The sequence below is a fragment of the Nothobranchius furzeri genome, chromosome 3 (genome assembly GCF_043380555.1).
Source record: "Nothobranchius furzeri strain GRZ-AD chromosome 3, NfurGRZ-RIMD1, whole genome shotgun sequence".
Lineage (NCBI taxonomy): Eukaryota > Metazoa > Chordata > Actinopteri > Cyprinodontiformes > Nothobranchiidae > Nothobranchius > Nothobranchius furzeri.
The window spans coordinates 52,707,305-52,728,164 of NC_091743.1; the positions used below are offsets into that span (position 1 = coordinate 52,707,305).

Genomic DNA, 20,860 nt, shown 5'->3' on the forward strand with positions numbered 1-20,860 from the left:
TACAATTATTACATAATATAACTGTGCTGCCTGAAATACTTATGTACAAATACTGTTTATTGGAATATCTACACACTTATCCACACAAAGAAAAAAGGTTTTCCTGTAAAGCAGTAAAAATATATAAAATACCAACCTCTCGTGTTAGTTAAAAGTTGTTTTTTCATGGGGTAGGAACTGAAACTGAAATGTCTGAGACAGACGGTGAGAGGGTTTAAACCCGGCCTCGTTATTTGAGGGACGCGGGTTAACAAAAACAGCCAACCAGGATGTTCTTTCCTCCCCCGGATTGCAGGCACTTGAATGTCGTGGTTGTGCGCGAGTAAGAAGTGATTGATAGTCAGACAAGACTGGTAGTTTTAAAAGAGTGTTTCTTGGGCAAAAAAGTCAAATAAACCAAACAAAAATAAATAAACTAAAAAAGGGCGACCCGCCCTTCAAGATTCCATCTCGTCTTCATCTAAAGATGGCGGCACAAAGCTGATTACCTCTTCGTAGGCTAAGCCTGAGAGTAAAACACAAACCAGATCAGTTAGAAATATGAATGTTTACATCAACGATGAGTGAACTGTGGGACAACTCACGCTGCCACTCTTCGATGTCCAGCTCGCGGCTTTCAAAGCTCTGGTCGTAGGGTTCGGCTTCAGGCTCGTCGTCTGGGTCGTGGTACTGAGCAAAGTACGGGTGGGCCAGAGCCTGGGATGCCGTGATCCGCTTGTCTGTGTCCAGCACCAACATTTTTTCCAGCAAGTCCACCGCTACAGACAGCAACCACAGAAGGATGTTAAAGGTTACAGAAGGTTAATAATAACGATGTTTTAATGATCTGATTTAAAGAACAATACTCTGTGATGACATGTAAACATGAGACTCTCTAGTCCCACTGATATGTTGTCAAATATTTTAGAATATGGTTACAAATATCAAGTTTAGTTCTTGATAGGGATGCACCAATAACGATACTGGCATCAATAAAATTGAACCGATACAAATGCAGTTGCCTGAACGTGGCTTCACTGTAACTTGTCATTTCTGTTCACCTAATATTTTAGTTTTGTGATCATTTCTATTAATATATTATATTTTTTATCTACCTCAGTCTTTTCCTGTTGAAAGCAGAGAAGAAAATAAAACCTGTATTCAAATTCATTACATTTTATGTGTGGCAGAAGTATCGGTATCGGTAATTGGTATCAGTGAGTACTCAGATCCAAGTATCGGTATCGTATTGGTTTGGAAAAACGTGGTATTGTTGCATCCCTAGTTCTTAAAATAATCCAGGAGTGGAGTTTACGTTAGAGTGGTTTACTGTGGCAGAAGCTGGTACAAACAAAGAATTTTGTGAAAAATATATATGAATAAAATGAACAACCTAATTAATCTGTTCGAAAACCATTTATTGATCTGAGCCATCAATATGAGCACACCTTTTTTAAATTCTTTAGTAAATTAGATGTGTCAGCTTGTAACGCTGAAAGATTTTTGGTCGGGGATCAATTCTCTGTGAACTTTAAAAAAATCTGATCTATGCATCAGAAACTGTTCACGAGGCCTTTTAACTAGATAATAAAATGGACAAATCAGGCAAGCAAAACTACAGAAGTGCAGGAAATGGTGAAAAACAGAGTAACAGCAATGTTTGATGACACCGCTAGAGGAAGCCAGAAGTGGCACGCTGCTGGCTCATACAGAAAGAGGAACTTACCCAGAGGGTTTGCACCGATGAACACATCAGCAAATTTCCTTTTAGGCATGAAAGGAAGTGAACTGATGTAGTTCCTTGCCTGTGAAAAATGTATAAATAAAACAGTCTGTAAGTAAAATAAAATGACTTTTTTAAACACAAGCTGCAGAGCTACGGCTCCATCAAAGTGCATTCAAAACACTTAACAGGCATTAAACAAACATCACGCCCTGATTTTTTATTTTTTTAGAATGAAGCACGGTGAGTCAGAGGAAACGGAACGAGTGAAGTGTGAGCAGGGCTTGGTGTGCTAGCAAGGATGGGTCTGTGAAAACAAAAAAAAATCAACAATCCGACTGCTGCGGCTCAGAGTCGGCTCCCGCTGAAGAAGGCCCGTCTGAGAAGGCGAACGGGAATGGGTCTCACCTCGTGGCTGGGCATCCTGCTTATGAGGGAGGCTGGGGGAGTCCCCGTCAGGCGCATAATCTGCTGCAGCTGGTTAATGTCTAAAGCTTCTGAGTCAAGGGGCATCGTAGCATAAAGCTCAGCAAAGATCATGGCTGGTTGTGATCAGGCGGGGGGAGGCGGATTCAAAAAGAAGCAATAGAAGGGTCACACACAGTGAGCATGAAGAAATGGAGATTTTCAACCTGCTGCAAAAGCGAGGAAATCAAAAGCGAAAAAACACAAGAGGGGGAAGCATCAACACGAGGGAGCAAACTAAACTACAGCCGGAGACGCAGCAAGGCATCAGACACGGCGACACTCAGAGGGACGGGACTTGACACTCACAGGCTCCGAAGAGATTTTCTTCAAAAGCTCTGGCCCTGGGGTCCCGATGAGCAACATTATACGCTTCAACTGATCAATGTCTATCACACTCACATGAAGGAAAAAACAAAAGATGGAGGGTGTTCATCAAGATCGCATGTTCAACATGTGATCTGCATGCATGCAAAAAAATAGATAATTCCCAAAAGTAAAACTAAAGTGAAGCATGGTGAAATAAAATGTCTTCAACCTTCTACTGAGTCATGCATCAGGGAGAGCTGGAGGAACTTAAAGATTAGAGGGGGGAAAAAAACTTAACAGTTTATAGCTTAACACTCACTGTGCAGCACCTTTTAGAATGGTTTTCTTTATGCAAGAAACACATTTTAAACAGATTATTACATATTTTACTGCATTTGCTACAGAAATGATGGACATATGAGCAATACAATTGATTTTCCAAGTCATTCTTTAGCTAATCAGCAAATTTTTTGTTTGTTTGTACAAGAGGTCATGTTGTTCAAAGAAATAAAAAATAAAAAAAAGCAGGTCAAGCTGCAACCTACTCTCTGAGCAATGTGGGGTAAATATGATCTCATATCAACAAAAGCTGCTCCGTCTATCAGCAGATTGTTGCTCAAGTGTCCTAAGGAGACGTGGCCCTCACCAGCATCCATCAGCTCTCTAACCTTTTTAGCAGTAGACCCAACTGCAAAGGATTAATAAATAAATGGATTTCTGTTGATTACGAGTGAAAACAAATGCTCTACGCTAACTGTGCTAAGCTAATTGTGTTATTTTGTGAATAAAAGCCAGTCTGTCTAAAATAGCCAACTAATGAGATACATGGAAGCCTGCACACAGAGTATTTAAGTATGAGAAGACGCTCTCGGTTAACCAGACGTGTCTTATCAGTGCAGGCCATGCAAGTAGCCATGCTAGTTAGGGTGGGGCTGATAACAGCAAACTTGTCACAAAATAAAGATTCAATTAATCATCATTATTTTCACTTTTCACTTAGATGGAAACAGGAAGAGGACAAAAATAAGACAATGTTTAGTTTTTCTGCTTTGAAACAGACTTTTAGTACAGTTCTTTGCTGACGACTCGCTGATTTACAGATTTCACCCAGACAATAGATTTTACATGAACACTGCTAACAGTCTGATAAGATGCAAGCAGAAAATCTCTGAAAAAACTGTTTTAACAAAACGACGAGATAGTCATGAAGACAGGGTCAACGAACTGCACCGCCTAAGTCTTTAAATGTAACCATCTGAAGCTCACGTTTCATTCAGATAAGGAGATGGAAGAGAAAGCTTAAGACTTAATATAACCGTAACTTCTCTGAGTAACTCAGATCTGCTCAGAGCACACGCACGCCCACCCACGGTGAACATGCAGGGAAGGAGTGGATCAGCTGATTGATTATTTAGAGCAGCAAACACAAACACATTACGCAAGAGCAGCCCCTGCTCTGATATTTAACACAACTGTAGCCTTTGGTCTGTGTAAAGACATTTGGTTAGACTGGGTTGTGTGTGTGTGTGTGTGTGTGTGTGTGTGTGTGTGTGTGTGTGTGTGTGTGTGTGTGCGTGCGTGTGTGTGTGTGTGTGTGTGTGTGTGTGCGCGTGCGTGCGTGCGTGCGCGCGTGCGTGCGTGTGTGTGTGTGTACACAGAATTGTGCCAAACACCAGAGAGAACCATTAACCTGTGTTCATACACAAGCTTACTATACTGGCATGCACTGTACAAAACTCACCACCTAGCTGTGTTTTTGGCGTTTGTGAGCCTGGTACTGTAACGTAAAACCATGCTGTTAACACGATTATGTATTATAAACTCTATCACACTGCATTGACCTCCTCCACGTCGTCAGAGTGAATGTGGACACTAAGGAGTGATTTATTTCTGCACGGTGTAGAAACAGGACGGAAAGGATACGATCAGTGCCGGGGAAGAGCGTCCGTCCTGTGAGTAGTTCAGCCATGATGCAGCCAACTGACCAGATATCCACTGCCACATAAAAAATACACATGAAATAACATTAGCTTGGAAAAGCACGGCGTAAATCTTTTTCACCAGTATTATAACATATCAATGGCAAAGCATCCCTTAAGGGAATACACATCACTTCCATTCCAGTTCTCTGATGTTGTGGAACAACGATGTTAAAGCCACAATGACAAAATTGGAAAACAAATTAGCTTAAAACATTTTTTCTTGTTCTAACATGTTAGCTGTACATTTATTGTGGAGATTAAAAAAAAAAAAACAATAAAGTGGTTGTCTTGCATTTGTCTAAAAACATTGGCCAATAACACGGCTCGGACCAAAACCAACTATTGGACGACCCGGTCGACGGTCTGGCCGAACTGCCGCACTTCCCTGCAACATAACACCAGTGTTGTGAGAGGTTCTCCGCTCAATAATATCAGAGAAGGAGAAACGGCCAGCTGCTACCACTTCAACTTCAGGAGAAACTACCAGAGTCCCTAAAAGGAAAACCATCTGAAGTCACGGACAAAAGGAAATGTTTGGACGTGGAAAACCATGACTGGTGTTTAGCGCCACCTTGTTTTCTTCGGCAATGTTGCGATATCGGGCAGACGTGGTCCAGGCATGATCGCCGATGGGAGAGGTGAGAGGTCCGTGTTTGTGTTGCCGCAGAGAGTCGCCCGACAGGAATCTGCCATCGTAGAATGGCTGTCTCTTCCCATTTTTATTAGGTTTTTAATTCAATCTAATTTAATTCAGTTCAATTCAATTTAATTGAACTAAACTGAATTGAATTAACATATTTTTGTCCTTGTGAAACACCTCATGGTTTTGCTTGAGATGCGCTAGATAAAGGACCGTTTCTATATTATTATTAAGGTTTTGTCAGAGCTCCTCTCTGGAGTAAACGCGTTTCCGTGAGCGTACTGACATGAGATCCTTCTAGAGCTATGCTGTGATTTGGGACCCGTTGTGGAGCGACAGATAAACGGCACAAATCCGATTCCAGTTCGTATTCTATTGTACAACTACGAGAACGTCCTCTGCTCGGTAACAAGACTGAATGATAGCTAAGAGGCTGCACTCAGACACTTCCAAATAAAACGAACACCACCCAGAACGACTACTTAAATGCAAATGACAGCCCGTTACTCTACAATTTATCATTTAGAGTTTTTATTTATTCCTGACGGAGACCTCTCCTCTGTCCCGTCCGCGTTTATAACCTCTGCAACTTGTTCGGTTATTTTGCAGTTCGGCAGAAAGTGTCTCGATCTCGCAAGTTTTCTTTTTTTCCTGGATAGAACACAGGGAATCCCGTCACGTGACCAAATATGGTTAATTGAGGGTGTTCCTGTATGTAAATGCGTGAGAAAGAACACGAGCACCTGGGTACGCACAAGTGGGATTTATCATCAGACGACTGCGGAGGAACATGCGTACGAGAGGCCATCGCATGTTTCATAAATCAGGTTTTATTCCCATACAATCATTCTAGATTTTGTTCATAGGAAGGAAATCAGGAATTTTTCTACAAACTTTTGATACAAGAGGCCCCTGGAGTTTTTCTGTGAGGCGATGTTGCTAATGCTAACAGTTAGCTTTTACAAGTTGTCTGAAGATTCCTGGACACTAAAACAACAACAACAGCCTTCCCCGTCGCGAGTCAAGATCGACGAGTCCATGAATGTGAAGTGACATAGACCTGTCAGGCTTTTCAAATCTTAGATTTGCTCCAAACGAATGCAGCAGATAGGTGAAGGACTTTTTTCATGTTCAGCCTACACGAAAAACTCAGTGACCATTTATAATCAGAAATAATCATGAAAAAATCTTTTTCAGTCAACCACACCTTTAACATGAACAACATTTTACCTCATTTCAGTAAAAGTAAGTCAAAATCATGAATGGATCCAAAAGGCCTCGAGAGAAAATCTGTGGGAAAAATTACGCCCATGCTCACCTGTCATGTTGTAGTGCATCCAGTTCAGCATGATCTCAGGGGCTCGGTACCACCGCGTGGCTACGTATCCCGTCATTTCATCATCCGTGTGTCGCGCCAGGCCAAAGTCAAGGATCTGAGGAATAAAAAAAGGAGTTTTTTTTATTACGATCAGTCATATTACTTTTGATAACCCTTGTCTCTGTAATGACCGCTTCCCCACCTTAAGCTCACAGTCTTCATTAACAGCCAGATTACTCGGCTTCAGGTCCTAAAATAGAAAAAGTAGAAAATTATGTGAACATAGAGCTGACGGCATGTTTCTCTTCCTATGTCAACACATGCATCACTTACTCTGTGGATGATGTCTGCAGAGTGGATGTACTGTGAAAGGAACCAAACAAGGATTAAACCTACAAACTCAGTAGGCCCACTGTATCGTATGCGATACACACATTTCTAAGTTTGTAGCAGCTGTATCTCTTTAGAAAGATTAGCATTTTCCAAAATAATCTCCAGTCTTAAATCTTTTAAGGGTTTTCTGCCTGCTCATGGATTATTTATGTATTAAGTGTCAAGTGGAATTTTTATTTAGTATAATTATTGTAGAATTATTACAGAATTGCTTGATAAATTTAAAATGAAAGTTAATAATTGTTATATTATCATTACCAATTAAATATTTAAAATTTTAATACATTTGAGTCTTTTGAATATTATTTAATGTGTTGGGTCTTAAAGGGTTAAGAATAATCACTTAAAAATAATTAATTGCTGGAATATTTTAATCATTTTACCAGCATTTAATAATTTTACTCATTACCTGTGCAATATTTTATGATATTTATAAGATTCACAGGCAACAAGAACAAAACTGGTGACAGTATTAGCACACATCTTCTTAAAAACAAAAGAAATAAAATATTTTCTGCTTCATCCCGTTTCAGAGAAAACACAGACATTTCAGATCAATCTGAGCAGTGTTTCAATAAAAGAAGCCAGCAAAGGCAGTGATCTGCTCGCTGACCTTTAACCCTCTGAGGATCTGGTAGATGAGGAACTGAACGTGGTCATCAGTCAGCTTCTGACACTTCACGATGTTGTTGAGATCTGCTCCCATCAAGTGTGTCACCATATATCTGCAGATCAAAGACCAGCAGTCAGATTGTCTTTGGTTTGCTGCCTAGTTTCAGAAAAGGTGTTAAAGAGTTTAAAAAGAAAGAAGCATGAATAAAATGTTCTGTTCTTTGGAAGAATAATAAAAGAGCAAGTGAAGCAGCGTCTTATACCAGTGCAGTTTGTCTGAGACGAAGAAAAACAGAATCTAGCTGTGTGCTAAATACATGCAGGAGTGTAAGTGTGTCTGTGAGAGAGAAGTGGGCTGTTTTAATTTCAGTATATATGGTGTACTATATAGTTTCACAAATTTTCCCCTGCAGCCTGTTAACTTTGGCTCAAAATTGATGTTTTATTTTTTCCAAATCAAACCACCTCCAGATGTTTAAAACAACCAAAAGGAAAATGAGCATTTAGGCCAAAAACCCACTTCTGAACCGATTATCTTTTTTATGCAGCTCTGCAACAAACAGAACGTGTCGTTCAGACAACACCATCTCACTGCTTTCTTTATAAATCGCTTTAAAACAACAAAAGTGCACATATAGCCTCTCCTAACTGTTGTAGTAAACCCATTATAATAATGATAGTAATTTATTCTCATTGTGCAGATGTGTAGCCTGAGATGACAAATGATCATTATTCATGAATAAAAATTACTTTTATTGTATTCTGAACTCGTGCTGAAGTAATATCAAAAACTACCCGTTTTTAGATTTTAGTTTGAAAATAACTGAGGACAAATCTGTTAGCCTAGAAATCTTGACAGACTGCAGCAGTAGCAAAGGTTTGCTCTGCTGGTTGGTCTAATGACCCGCACTTGTATAGCGCCTCTCAGAGTAAGGACTCCAAAGCACTTTACACTACAGTGTATCACTCATCCACTCACACACACATTCACACACTGATGGTGATGAGCTACAATGTAGCCACAGCTGCCCTGGGGCACACGGACAGAGGCGAGGAGCCGAGCACAGGCGCCACCGGTCCCTCCGACCAGGCAAGGTGGGTTAAGTGTCTTGCCCAGGGACACAACAGCAGAATTCTCTGTCCGAAGCCGGGATCGAACCTGCAACCTTCCGATTACTGGACAACCCGCTCAACCTGTTGAGCTACTGCTGCTACTAGCCGCGCTCCACAGGAGCCTCAGCAAGCCTACTATTGGTCTGAGCACTTTTGTGTTATGCCAATCACGGCGCTTTATCTGTTTGGTGGGTGGAATAATGCAATGTAGCAGAAAAACTATAATGGTGTTGGCTCATTTGAAGCGCCTTTGGCATCAACTTTAGATGTTTTATATTTGGGCTTTTCTTTTAAAAATAGCAGATACTGAAGTCATTAATTTAAAAAAAAACTGTTTGAGTGTTCTTCAACAGTGTATGGTGGACTGCCCTGTTGACTGACATCTGTAGCGGTGAGTACATCATGATATTCATCGTCCAATAGAATACAGAGAGAGTTTGAAAGACAACCGTAGATCCCGCCCCTAGACTGAGCTCTTTCTATGGGTCGTGGCCAGACTATAAATTCACATATATAGGACGACTTGCCAGGCTAGTGTTCTGTATGTGTGAGTGTATAAATCATCTGCTTCCAATTACCTAAACATCAACTTGCTGATCTGTTGAGTGTCTGCACAGAAAGGTTTCCTCTACCTTCATTATTGGTCGCTGAATAAAAGGAGTGTGTTGATTTTCAGAAAATGTGCAACATGCTGATGACGCAACACTAGTATTCAAGGGTGCTGATTGAGTATTCAGTGCACACAGACACACACACTGCCAGATGGCTGTTACCATGGAGACTAGCTGCGATATGCTTTGTGCATGTGTGTTCACCCTACATTCACCTTGGTACAACTCCTAAAACGCTGGACTTTCTTAAAGTTACGGGCTGCAGAATAGTTTTGCGTGGCTGTTTAGCTGCAGTCGTGTGTTTGAATGAAGCTGCAGCAACTCGGACGGAGGAGAAATAAAGAACAAACATCAGAGAGGCTGCACGAGGACACACTGGAAGGAAAAGGGACTTACACATCTTCAAACTCCGTCAGGCTTTTCCCTGGTGTGAAAACATCTAAGAGGCCGATCACCTGAGGACAACCAGAGAGAGTGAGGGGTTAATAATCCATTGCAGCTGTTTGAATTTAAATAAAAACGTGTACATTCAATCAAATGTGTTATTACAAATATGTAATTTATGTTATTATAATCAGTTGAACTTTCTCCCTCTACATGTGTAATAAAACTAGTAATCAAGAGGATGCCCCAGATACTAAACTGAACTGTTTGAGATTTAATCAAACAAGCTTTCCTTCCCTCTTATCAGTTCCAACCTCTTCCCTCTTATCAGTTCCGACCTAAAGCCGTTTACATTTCTAGGTCCAGGTCCAAATGAGTCTCTGCTCTGGTTACCGAGCTTTTAAAATCACATTAATGGAACTGATACTGAGAAAACTGCTTGCCACTTCCTCTGAATTCATATCTACTGTGTGGATGGGTGTGTGCATCCAGCAAACACAAAAAGCTCTCACTGAAGAGTCAACAGTAGAAAAACATAGAAACTATGGGATTTTCAACACTGAGGTGCAGCACTGTTACCCGTCAGTGCAATGTAGTCAAGCGGGTTGGTGACTGCATAACATGAAAAAAGCGATGAGTGAAAGTAAAGGAATTACATTTTATTAAAAGCCCTGCAGCTTGAAAATGGTCGAAAACACTGAAGATGAGATATGTTGTGTACGTTTCTGCAGCACCTGTTTATGCACACATTCCTGCATGTACACAAGCATGCATGCTGACACAAAAACCCTGCCCCCACCCCCCGGGGATGAGAGTGAGACGGATCGCAGGAACGGCCTACCCACACAGCACTCAAACCCACAGCTCATTGGTGGGCCCGGCTCCACAACAAACATCTGATTGGTCCAATATGGCTTTCTGAAAAATGAAAATCCTGGTAGTCTCCTGGCAACAGCAGGAGCAAAACACCGACTCTTTCCCCACATGTACACAAATCACAAGTAAAGGTTAAAAACTGCACAGGTTTGTGCTTTTGTTTCCTGTAGGGAGGGAGAATCACAGCTCAACACCTTGTGCACACACTTATATAAGAGCTACAGCTTGTTTTTAGTATTCAGACTCTTTACACACACACACACACACATTTCTGTTATATTACTAGCTTGCGATAACTGCAGCACAGAGGGTCTAATCCTAAGTAATCCTGAGTACATGTAGGTTTTGACAGAATCGCTGCTTTGAACAACAATAACTCCCCAAGCTGCTGGAATAGTTCCAGGAGTTCAACAAGGGCGTGAAGAGAAAACAGGATCTGTGTACAGAATCACGGCAGGGTTACATCACGTTTCGACATAAAGCTTTCAGGTTTCATATGAAAAATTTTCACAACATAAGGAGGTCTGCTTTTTTTTCCATCTCCTATGATTTCACAATCATTGCTCTCATGCAAATTCCTTTGCGTCAGCCTCTCGTCTAAACAAATGGAAGCTTTCTGTTCTGCACGTTTTTGAACAGCGTCTGAGCCGCAGCTCGTGATCAGCGAGTGACTTAAAGTCTTTAAAAACCAAAGAAACATAGCTACTTCCTGCAAGTTTAGAGTGACAACAGCAACCTGAAAGGAATCCTCCATTAGGCGGATGACTGAGTTTGTACCAGGGTGGTTTCTATCATTTCTGAACCCTCAGAGTCACTAAGTGTGAAGATTCTAACAAAGCAGTTAATTATCGCGTTTTTAAGTTAAACCAACGTGAGAAGTGCTGGTGGGTTTTCCCCCTTGAGACTTTCTACATTTCTTCAAGCTTAGGTTTCTTTTTTCCTCCCCTTGCTTCCCTCACACTGACGATGTCGCTCACAAAACCAGCAAAAACAAAGTGCCTGCCCGTTAGCTCTTAGACTTCAAGGGCTTATTTAATGGTCAAACTCTAGAGGCTTGGCCCCGCCCCCGCAACATTAACGAAAACTAACGATTTTAACAACTTAATATCTCCCATGCCATATGAGGCAACCCCCCAAATTTGAAGTTTACGAGTCCAAATTTCGAGGAGTACACTTAAATGCGGTCCCTACAAATGGCCAAAACGGGATCAAAATGAAGTTTTCAATCAAACACGGCCAACTTCCTGTTTGGTTTACAGGATGGATGCAAGAGGCTTTTCTGTGCAGTTTGTTTTGTACTACAAGTGTACCAACTTTCATATCTCTTCCATAAAAAGGTAAATTGGGGTACTGATTTGTCCGTTTCCAGGGGGCGCGGTTTCTTGTAGCAGTTTTTCTTTTTTCTTCTTCTTCCTTTTCTGTAAGTGTTTGTGCTGCTTTAACACGTGAATTTTCACACTGTGGGATTAACTCATTCACTGCCAGCCGTTTCTCACGGTTTTTACTGTTTTTTAAGAGTCACAAAACATTGCGCGCTAGGATGATGTCGACGCCAAAACAACCTAAACAAAGAGGAGACTCACCTCTTACATCAGGAAGAATCCGTGTGTTTCGAGCGTTATCCATTCTTTCATAATCCGTTGTCGAATTGTGATCGGCAGACGCTTTTCCGGTTCGCGCCTCACTTTTTTTACAGGAACGGCCCAAAACAATCTCCTAACACATGGATGTTCTGCTTCCTGATCATGTGACGTGTGACGTATGCGGATGAAGATCAGCTTCAGGGCTGAGATGTATGTTCTCTCAGCGCGGGGGCTCGTTTCGATGCTCAAACAGTAAAAAAAATGCAAATGACGACTTTAGTCGTCATTGGCAGTGAATGAGTTAACAGTCTACACACACAGAGAGAGAGAGAGAGAGAGAGAGAGAGAGAGAGAGAGCGAGAGAGAGAGAGAGAGAGAGAGAGAGAGAGAGAGAGAGAGAAAATCCAGTCACCTGCAACCAGATTTAGAAATCCTAGCCCATAGTTTTCCACAAAAGCCTCTTTACTCTAAAATCTTTGCATGTGGGCCAGCGCCTGCATGTGCACGCCCACCAAAATTAAAGCTGTGACTGTGGGAGGCCAACTGAAGGTGCTGCCCAGACTCAAAAACTGCTGCTGTGATTAAGTGAGAGGACAACCTCAGAACAAAATGTGATGGGGAGAATGAATTAGGAAACCTGTTTGTTGGCTCATCCTCCACTCAGCAGAACAGCGCTGCAGGAGATCCATGCAAGGAAGCCTCTCCTAAAAGGACACGACGCTGACAGCAGATGGTCGGTGCACTCGTCTGAGTTTATGCACCAAACAAACAAACGCATGCTGCCTTTAAGTTTGGAGCAAAGGATTTTTTTCAGGTAGCTAGAGCCAAATGTTTCACTTTTGTTTTTCTCTGCCAAGCAACTGAGACAAACGTACTTACATAACTTTAACCTGTAACCTCGAAGTCTTTTTGAAACACTCTGAATGAGGAAACTACACCAAGCAGCCAACGGTTTGAACGTCGAACACTCACGTTCTCGTGCTTCATGTGTTTGAGCAGCCGCAGCTCTCGGTACGTTCTCTTTGCGTGGATGATGGACTGGAAAGGTCTGGACAACTTCTTCACTGCTACCCTCAGTCCTGTCTTCACATCATATGCCGAGCTGCAAATAAATAACAGATTTGAAACGTGAGGAAGAACCAAGTGAATGCATTAAAACAAGCTGCTGACAACTACAGAATAAACTTGTTGCTGTTAAATATGAGCTTTTATGTAAAGGGTCAGATGAGAGTAAAAAAAAACCTCTGCAGCACCAAAAAGAGGACAACATTTCTCTTTTACAAGAATCCTTTCATGCATAGGGACCAGCACATTAAAAGCAGTTTTCTTCTATCTGTGTGGGTGTTGATGGCATTCCTCCTCATAAGCCACAACACTGAACTCTAATGTGACAATAATATAACAAATGCATATTTGAAAGTAAATACAGCAGATAGAAAAGAGAGTGAAATGTGCTCCATGTAGATTGGGTTTATTGTACAAGGATAACACAAACACAACGTTACATGTAAGGGCAATGCAACCGCTGTTTTGTACAGAGGTTTTAGCCAGAGGCTAATTTGCAAACCTTTTCCTTGGTTGGACTAACTGATTAAATGATATAATCACATACTTTTTATTAAAGGGCAACCAGGCAGTGTTGGCACCCCCTAGTGTCCGTTTGTAGAACTGAAAGCCAAAACCATCTCTTCACTGTGCATTTGTCTATTTAAGACCTTAATCTAACAGCTGAAACGTCTCCCAGTCTTCCTTAGTGTCTACATGAGTGGTCCATCACTAAATTATACAAATCAGCTGTTTTCATAATCTAAAACATGCAGACTGCTGGACGCAGACTGCAGCGCCAGCTATGTCAGCTCCATTTTTTAAAAGTCCCAACAGAGCCGCCACCAGTCTGACGTTGCAAGTGGAATATTCTAGCCACAGGGGGCAATAGGGGCTGGGTGGCCTTTCATAACACCTGTAAAGTAGGGCTGCACAATATATCGTTATCGCGATATCAGCATGCGCAATATGCATATCGCAAAGAACAGATAAATATCGCAAAGAATGGTCAGCTCAAATGTTTGCTAAACATAATGCATTCTGTCAATCAAAGAGAAGCATTATGTTTTTTAACAAATCAAATAGAGCTCTACACCCATTTGGCCAATCGGGTGGGTTCTCAGTTAGATGCCCGCCATCCAAGGCGGACGGCACTTCATTTTGATGGTTAGCAAACACCTGAGTTGGCTTTGTTCTGCTCTTTTGGCTGACTCCCCTTTTCCCGGGATCCACTGATTGCCTTTTCTTGTTCATTTTCTTTTGCCCCTTCCTCACATGTTTTGCTTTTCTCATTTTTATGATTTTTGTTATTCCTTTGTTTTTGATTATTTTTGTTCCTGAGTTAAGTTTTTATTTATCGCAGGTAATATCGTCATCGCAATATTAACCACTGTTATCAAATATCGCAGGTTTTCCTAATATCGTGCACCCTACTGTAAAGGGTCATTTTAGCACATACTGGCTCAAGAAAATGATTTTAAAATATGAAAAAGTCGCAAACTATCCCTTTAAGAAAAGTAGAATCAAATTGTATGACCAAATATTTTTATTAAGGTATTAATGTAGAACAAATCAAACATGTTTTATTATAAAACAGCTTATTTGTGTTGATTAAAATGTCTAAAGTATTGTATAGATACTGTTTAACATGCGTATCCAACACACACACACACACACACACACACACACACACACACACACACACACACACACACACACACAAGCAGATGGGCCTGCATCTCCTGTATCTGTGAGAAACATAACCAGCTTGCAATAACCCACATTCCTTCCAGGTCAATCATCTAATCTGCATAAAAACAAGGACGACTGCTAAATGGGTCTGGATGGAGGCTGATGCCGCGAATATAGACGTTTATGCTTCTGCTAGCCCAGCCTGTACACCATCCAAATCTGAATGAGGAACTTCAGATTAAACTTTTTGAAATCAGGAGGTGGAACAGAGAGTCTGAAGCTGTCAGGAGCTGAACTGTGTCCTCTCAGCCAAAGGTTCAGCTCTAACACTGAGTAAACACCCAAGCAGGATGACAGGAGGCTCATTTCCTCAGAGAAATCTGAACCGTGTAACCTTTGCACTTAGAGGATTGAATATGTTTAATTCCACCAATTTCGTTCTTGATAGAGAATTATTACCCAGGGTGCCATGCATCCAGATGGAAAACATTAAGATAAGCAATGTTTTGTTATACTTTTCCAGTTAGTCAGAGATAATCTTCCACACCCACTAGTGTTCTAGGCTTGCAGAACAGCCTGTGCATGTTCCACTATAGTGAGGGAAAGCCCGTACTTAGCACACATACAACAATGACACCAAATAACTAACAACAGACACCAAGTGTTTGAAACTGCTGCCAATCTAAGGGGCAAACAAGAAGCGTCTAAGCTTACATCATCTAATTAGTCCAGAATAAATGGAACTGCAATAAACCACAGGCTGTAAAAGGAGCAACGTCATGAGGCTGGCTTCACAGGGAAACGAAGAGCCAGTCGGCTGACTAACAGGCACGCAAAGTGAGCAAACACGCAAATGTAGCCTTTAAATGACTTGTTGAGATATCTGTAATAAGTGCTTTGTCATGTCTCGGTGGATTTTCACAAGAAAAGCCTTTAAATCTGAGTCAGCTCATGCCCCTTGTACAATACAGGGTTTGACTAATGCATTAGCTACTACAGTGGCACACCCATTATTACTATATTAAAACGATCACTCAAACATCACACCTTTAATACCAATGTGCTTCTCCTTAAAGTGATCATACTTCGATGCACCCATGCAGAAAAACGGCACACTGGTATCAACATCAGTTTTATGACAGGAACTGACAGAAGGATAATCAGGTATGACGCTAAAGCCTCAGCAGCCAATAAGAATGAAACCCTTGAGGAACAAAACCGTTTTTAAAACTGTTTTATGTGTTCAATCATCTTCAAGACTCGATATACCATTTATTTTCTTGCATTTGTGGATCTGAATTCAAATTCTTAGATCAAATCACATTTTTCGAACTATGTTAGGTTTCTAAACTCTGCATGCCGAGCTGCTTCGCGAGAGCTCAAGCGCTAATCCAGAACTTTAGGCAAAAATGAATGGGTGCACTTCAGTGACATCACTCATGCATTCGGTCCAACCTGACCAGGTGGAAAATTGCAGGTTTTGAGCTTAAGCCAAAACGTCGGGCATACTTTTCTCTGAGGGTAGAACCAACAACCACAGCACAGTTAATGCATGGAAAACCCAAATCCATATTCCACGGATGCATGTTTAGCTTAAGCAGTATTTTAAATGCTTAAAGAGTTGTTCGTTTGTCCTGAAAATGAATGTCAGCAATGGGTATGATTAACTCTTTCGTTGTGAATTCTAAGAAGAGTTGTGAAAGACTTTGAAGGCATTGTGGTAGCAAAAGCAAAGACCATCAGCTGACTGACCAGCTGTGACATAATAGAGGAAGTGTAAGTAGCATGGCATTTCTACTTTTCAGATTTCTTCTGAGAAGATTTAAAGACACTGATGTGTTTGAACCCTTCTGGATGGAGGATTTACTTGAAGGTGCTGAGGTAAAACAGTCTTTGATACAGATGACAACAGGTGAAAGAAGGCAGGTGTCTATTGTATGCAAACTCCAAGCAAACTCAGTCACATAAGTAAAGAAAAGTTGAATTTTTTTGGCAGGTGTCTGCATCCTTTACAATCATTAGAGCCTTTTCAGGTCATTTTGATGGTAAATTAAATTTACAGAGCTGCAAAATGTGTATACAGCATGAAATAACTCACTATGAGTAAAAATTATCTATAAAACTATAATAAGTCACAGAAAAAATGGTCTCTTTTCTAAATTTGATGAAAAATTATTAGGTTTCTGATTTTGAAGTAATGATGCATGCTTGCATCCTAATTTAAATGAAAATATATATTTTTTTATTTAAAGCCAAGCACATCCTCTGGCGGCCCAGTGCTGTTGCAGAATTTTATTTAAATGTATTTACATTCACTAATAATATAATATCTGCTTAATAAATATCTAAATTAATCCAAAAGGATTCTAATGAAGGCAAATGCTCCAGTTACCACTCGTCATTAGAACCCTTTTGGATTGCCATGACCTGGATGACTCAGAACCTTCAGCAGCATTAACTTTAAGCATCTGACTTTAACGCTGAGCAGTGCAAAAAGTTAAGATTTAACAGTTGGTTAAATTCAGAGTTCAAAAACAGATTCAGCTTCAAAAATGTTGAGCATCAACTGATGTTATTAGTGACATTCGAGCATGAAAATAAGGTGGAAGGTGTCAGGATATCGACTGACCATGTCTTCTAAATATCTGCATTGGAATCAGCAACAGAAAAGCCAATATCGGTCAACCTCTAATTGTTTACATATCTGTGTAGAATCCCCCCATAAGTCAATGTAACCTTAATTCTGTCATGCACGCTGTCTAATTGTTTTTAAAGGTTTCGTTTCGAGGAGGAATTAAACAGTTTCGCCTGTTCCCACACCAGAAAGATTGCACTCAAATATTTGCAAAAATTACAACAAATGTTTGTATTAATTTTCATATAATTTTTATTTAAAGCCACAAAGAGCAGCTGCAGAGAGATCAAACAGCTGCAGATGTGACCACTGGCAGTTAGGCACAATGTAAACATGCTGAATCAAAGGTCTAGTATGAAACTTATACAGAATTATTAACGCAGTAGATGTTTTCTTTCCTTCTTGTTGCTTAGAGTGTGAAATCCGGGGCAGAATGAGCAGCAGGGGCGAGCAGAGGGTCCGAGGACACTACCTCACCTCGGGACAGTGAGTCATGTGCGTGTAACACTAGGGGGAGAAAGGATGACATCATTCTAGTCACCATCCTCCTCATCGGATGGTATCCTGTAGAAAAGCTCTCTACTGTGCGCGAGGGGGGCCTACTTTCCGAAAACCACGTGACCTCCTGGTAGTCTGCAGGCTGCACCCAACTGGAAAATGCATAATGTATGTAGCTCGCGGATGTGTCAAGTAGCAGGTTGTACACGGAGGAGTACAACGGTATTCTCGCCTATGGTGCTTAACCCTCACGGTACAATCTACACTCATCTGCTGACTGATGGGGGACATATCTCCTCCTTTCGTAAGAAGCAAGTGTGGACATGCCATCAAGCAGCCTCCGCGCAGAAAACACAGCAACTGAATAGTAACCCCTCTGTGTGTTCCACAAAAACAGGTGGTAAATATTTGTTTACAGGACAGGAGGTAAGTAGGACAGGTGTGTGGGACAGCGAGCGTGTGCACAAAAACAATTCCGATCATTCTGGAAAAGTGCACGTTGTACTCCAACAAAAGTATAAATATGTAAACAAAAGGCACAATTGGAGGTGATATGTAGTGTCTTCTTCAACGAACGCCCTTTGCAGGCGGACAAGCAGCCCCGAGGGGCCTCCGATGGCAGTGAAGAGCAGTTTGGTCGTTGTGCAATCGCGCTAATGTGTGTGCTTTCGATAGGACTCTGCTGCCCTGCAGCAGCTACTCACCACACGGATCCGTAAGCACCGGAGCCAACGGGAGAAAGGTTCTGGTAGCGCTCTGGGACTTCCCACGTGGTTTTGTTGAGGTCTTGTCGATAAAAAGTGGGTCTCACGTTCTGCGACATTCTTGCCGATTCACAAACAGCCCTGCAGTGACAAAACAACCCAGCGGAAACTTCTACCCTCTCCTCTCCTCCCAGAGTGAAACGACGCGCGGTGGTACCGCTCTCCTGTAAAAACTCTACACCGACACGGCCCCGAAACGAGCAAAACTTCTCCCGCCAAGCCGGGCAAACAGCAGCGCTGCAGCTCAGGTTAGAGAAGAAAAATCCGCTCTCCGTGCACGTTTCAGCAACTGGGGCAACTTGGCGTACCGAGGGCGTCGGAGTCAGGAAGCTCAGTCTGGCTTTCGCTGGATCTTTCGCCGGATTCTTGCCCTATTCTCTTCGCTGCTAGGCGCGCAGGGACGCGAGAGCGCGCACGTTCAAGAGTCACTGCGCTACGTAAACGGTTTTCTCGCGAGAGCGTGACTGCTGTTAGGGAGGATAGCGGGAATGTCCCTCCTGTCGTGTTTACAGCGTTTCAGTCATGTTGAGTCAGTCTTAAATACAAGCAACCCAATAAGCCAGCAGTAATGTTAAAAATGTCACGACGGAATCATATCGAACTAAAATAAACTACTACTCCCACCCAATAATGATATTTATATAGACAAAAGCGCTGATAACACCCTCTTAAATGTAATTATTCATTCTTTAAACAAGCACACGTTTTTTCTTCCATTTTTGTGATCTACACTTAATTTTTCCTGAGGTTTTTGTTGGATTTTTCTGTCTGAAAATGATAGGCATATAAACCTGTAAATTGTAAGTCACTGTAATTTGATTGCGCTGGAAGCTTGTTTGTTATAATTTTTGTTGAAATGCAGTCATTGTGATTGTAAAATTGATTAATTTTTGCTTAGACTCTACAATCTTCATTATTAATGTACTTAAATGAATTGTGGTCCATTTCCCCTCCTTGGAAATCCTTTTCTGGGAGAGATACAAGAGCTCTCAGTATTATTAGAGGTTCTCGTAACAGTCATGCACCAGTTCCCTGCCAAGATATTGCTCAATCTAAATAAGAACAAGCAGAATATGCAACATATAAGTCCATCAAACATAACAGGTAAACACCCAGTTACACTCACATGGATAGGATACATTTTGTTTGTTTCTATGTTTTTTCATTGGAAAATCTATTGATCTTGCTTACTTGAACATATTCAGCCATCTTTCTTTTCATCCATGCTCTTGCTGTGTAAAAATGTCTGCTGGGGGGTCTAAAATATCAGCAAAAATATTTTTTCTAAATAATAAAGTAATATTTGCATGTATTATCACAATAATCATGTTTCTCTGTAAAATTGGAAACGCTTGTGAGATGTGCATCAGTGGCTGTAAGTACCTATGAAATGTATTGGAGGTAATGGGTGACTTTAACTGAAATATATTATGTACATGTGAAAAGGTAGCAGATGCAAACATCTGTTTTCAAAGAGACTAACATTTTGCAAAAATTGAAAGTTTGAAAGCTTAAAGAAAAAAACTTCAAGCTATGTTTTAGCAGCTCAAAACTTTACACTCCTTGTAGCATCAATAAACTGTGACCACCACAATGCATTCTGGGGGTTAAGCTGTGAGGATTTCTCAGTTGTCAGTCAGCAAATTCACACAGCATTCTACATTTGAAATAAATTTAAAGCTGAATTGTGTAGACATGGAATAAAACAACATCTGGTCAAATTGGGTCACTGCAACCACTTTGAACAACTCTGGAGCTTTTGGCCAGCTGTCGTCAAATTACAATTGTGGGCGCTGCAGTATTAGCTTGCAGGAGGCACGACACCCCCACACTCACTGATGGTAAATTGTTATGTCCCTCTTTATTTTGCTTTTAAAGGAGAAAAAGTGACAATACCCACAGCTGGATATGAAATATGTTTCAGTATAACCTTCCTTCCAAAATGACAGAACATTAGACTTCTGGGATTTTCTCACTGTAAAATTCTCACTATATTCTTACATACTGCACCTTTAAATTATATACTGACAAAGAGGACTAACTAGGAAAAATTCCAATCCTAATGTGAATGTGATAACAGCATGAGTCAGAGATAAGGAAACTTTAAACAATATAAAAAAATAAGAGAACTTTAGTGTTGGAACATTTTACTCTAAATTGCATTCAGTCCATTTAAAACCATTTATTTTGAACAAATACGGTGTCAGATGTAAAGTCAGGATGAGAACAAATCAATAAC

At 41.0% G+C, this 20,860-nt stretch overlaps 1 protein-coding gene across 2 annotated transcripts; it reads right to left on the minus strand.

Annotated features, from left to right (window-relative positions):
• Nucleotides 1-239: 239 nt before the first annotated feature.
• mapk14b (mitogen-activated protein kinase 14b) lies at nucleotides 240-18,883 on the minus strand. Of its 2 annotated transcripts, none has more exons than XM_015959519.3 (12): nucleotides 18,562-18,883; nucleotides 12,961-13,090; nucleotides 9,542-9,600; nucleotides 7,423-7,534; nucleotides 6,750-6,779; nucleotides 6,619-6,666; nucleotides 6,417-6,531; nucleotides 4,400-4,471; nucleotides 2,111-2,190; nucleotides 1,706-1,784; nucleotides 585-758; nucleotides 240-505 (listed from the first exon to the last, which is right to left on the minus strand). In XM_015959519.3, the coding sequence occupies exons 1-12, from the start codon at nucleotides 18,678-18,680 to the stop codon at nucleotides 438-440; spliced, it is 1,086 nt and encodes a 361-aa protein (XP_015815005.1). In that variant the 5' UTR covers nucleotides 18,681-18,883; the 3' UTR covers nucleotides 240-437. The 2 variants fall into 2 exon arrangements, with proteins under 2 accessions (XP_015815005.1, XP_015815006.1); XM_015959520.3 differs by lacking the exon at nucleotides 2,111-2,190 and adding an exon at nucleotides 2,477-2,556.
• Between the last annotated feature and the right edge of the window lie 1,977 nt (nucleotides 18,884-20,860).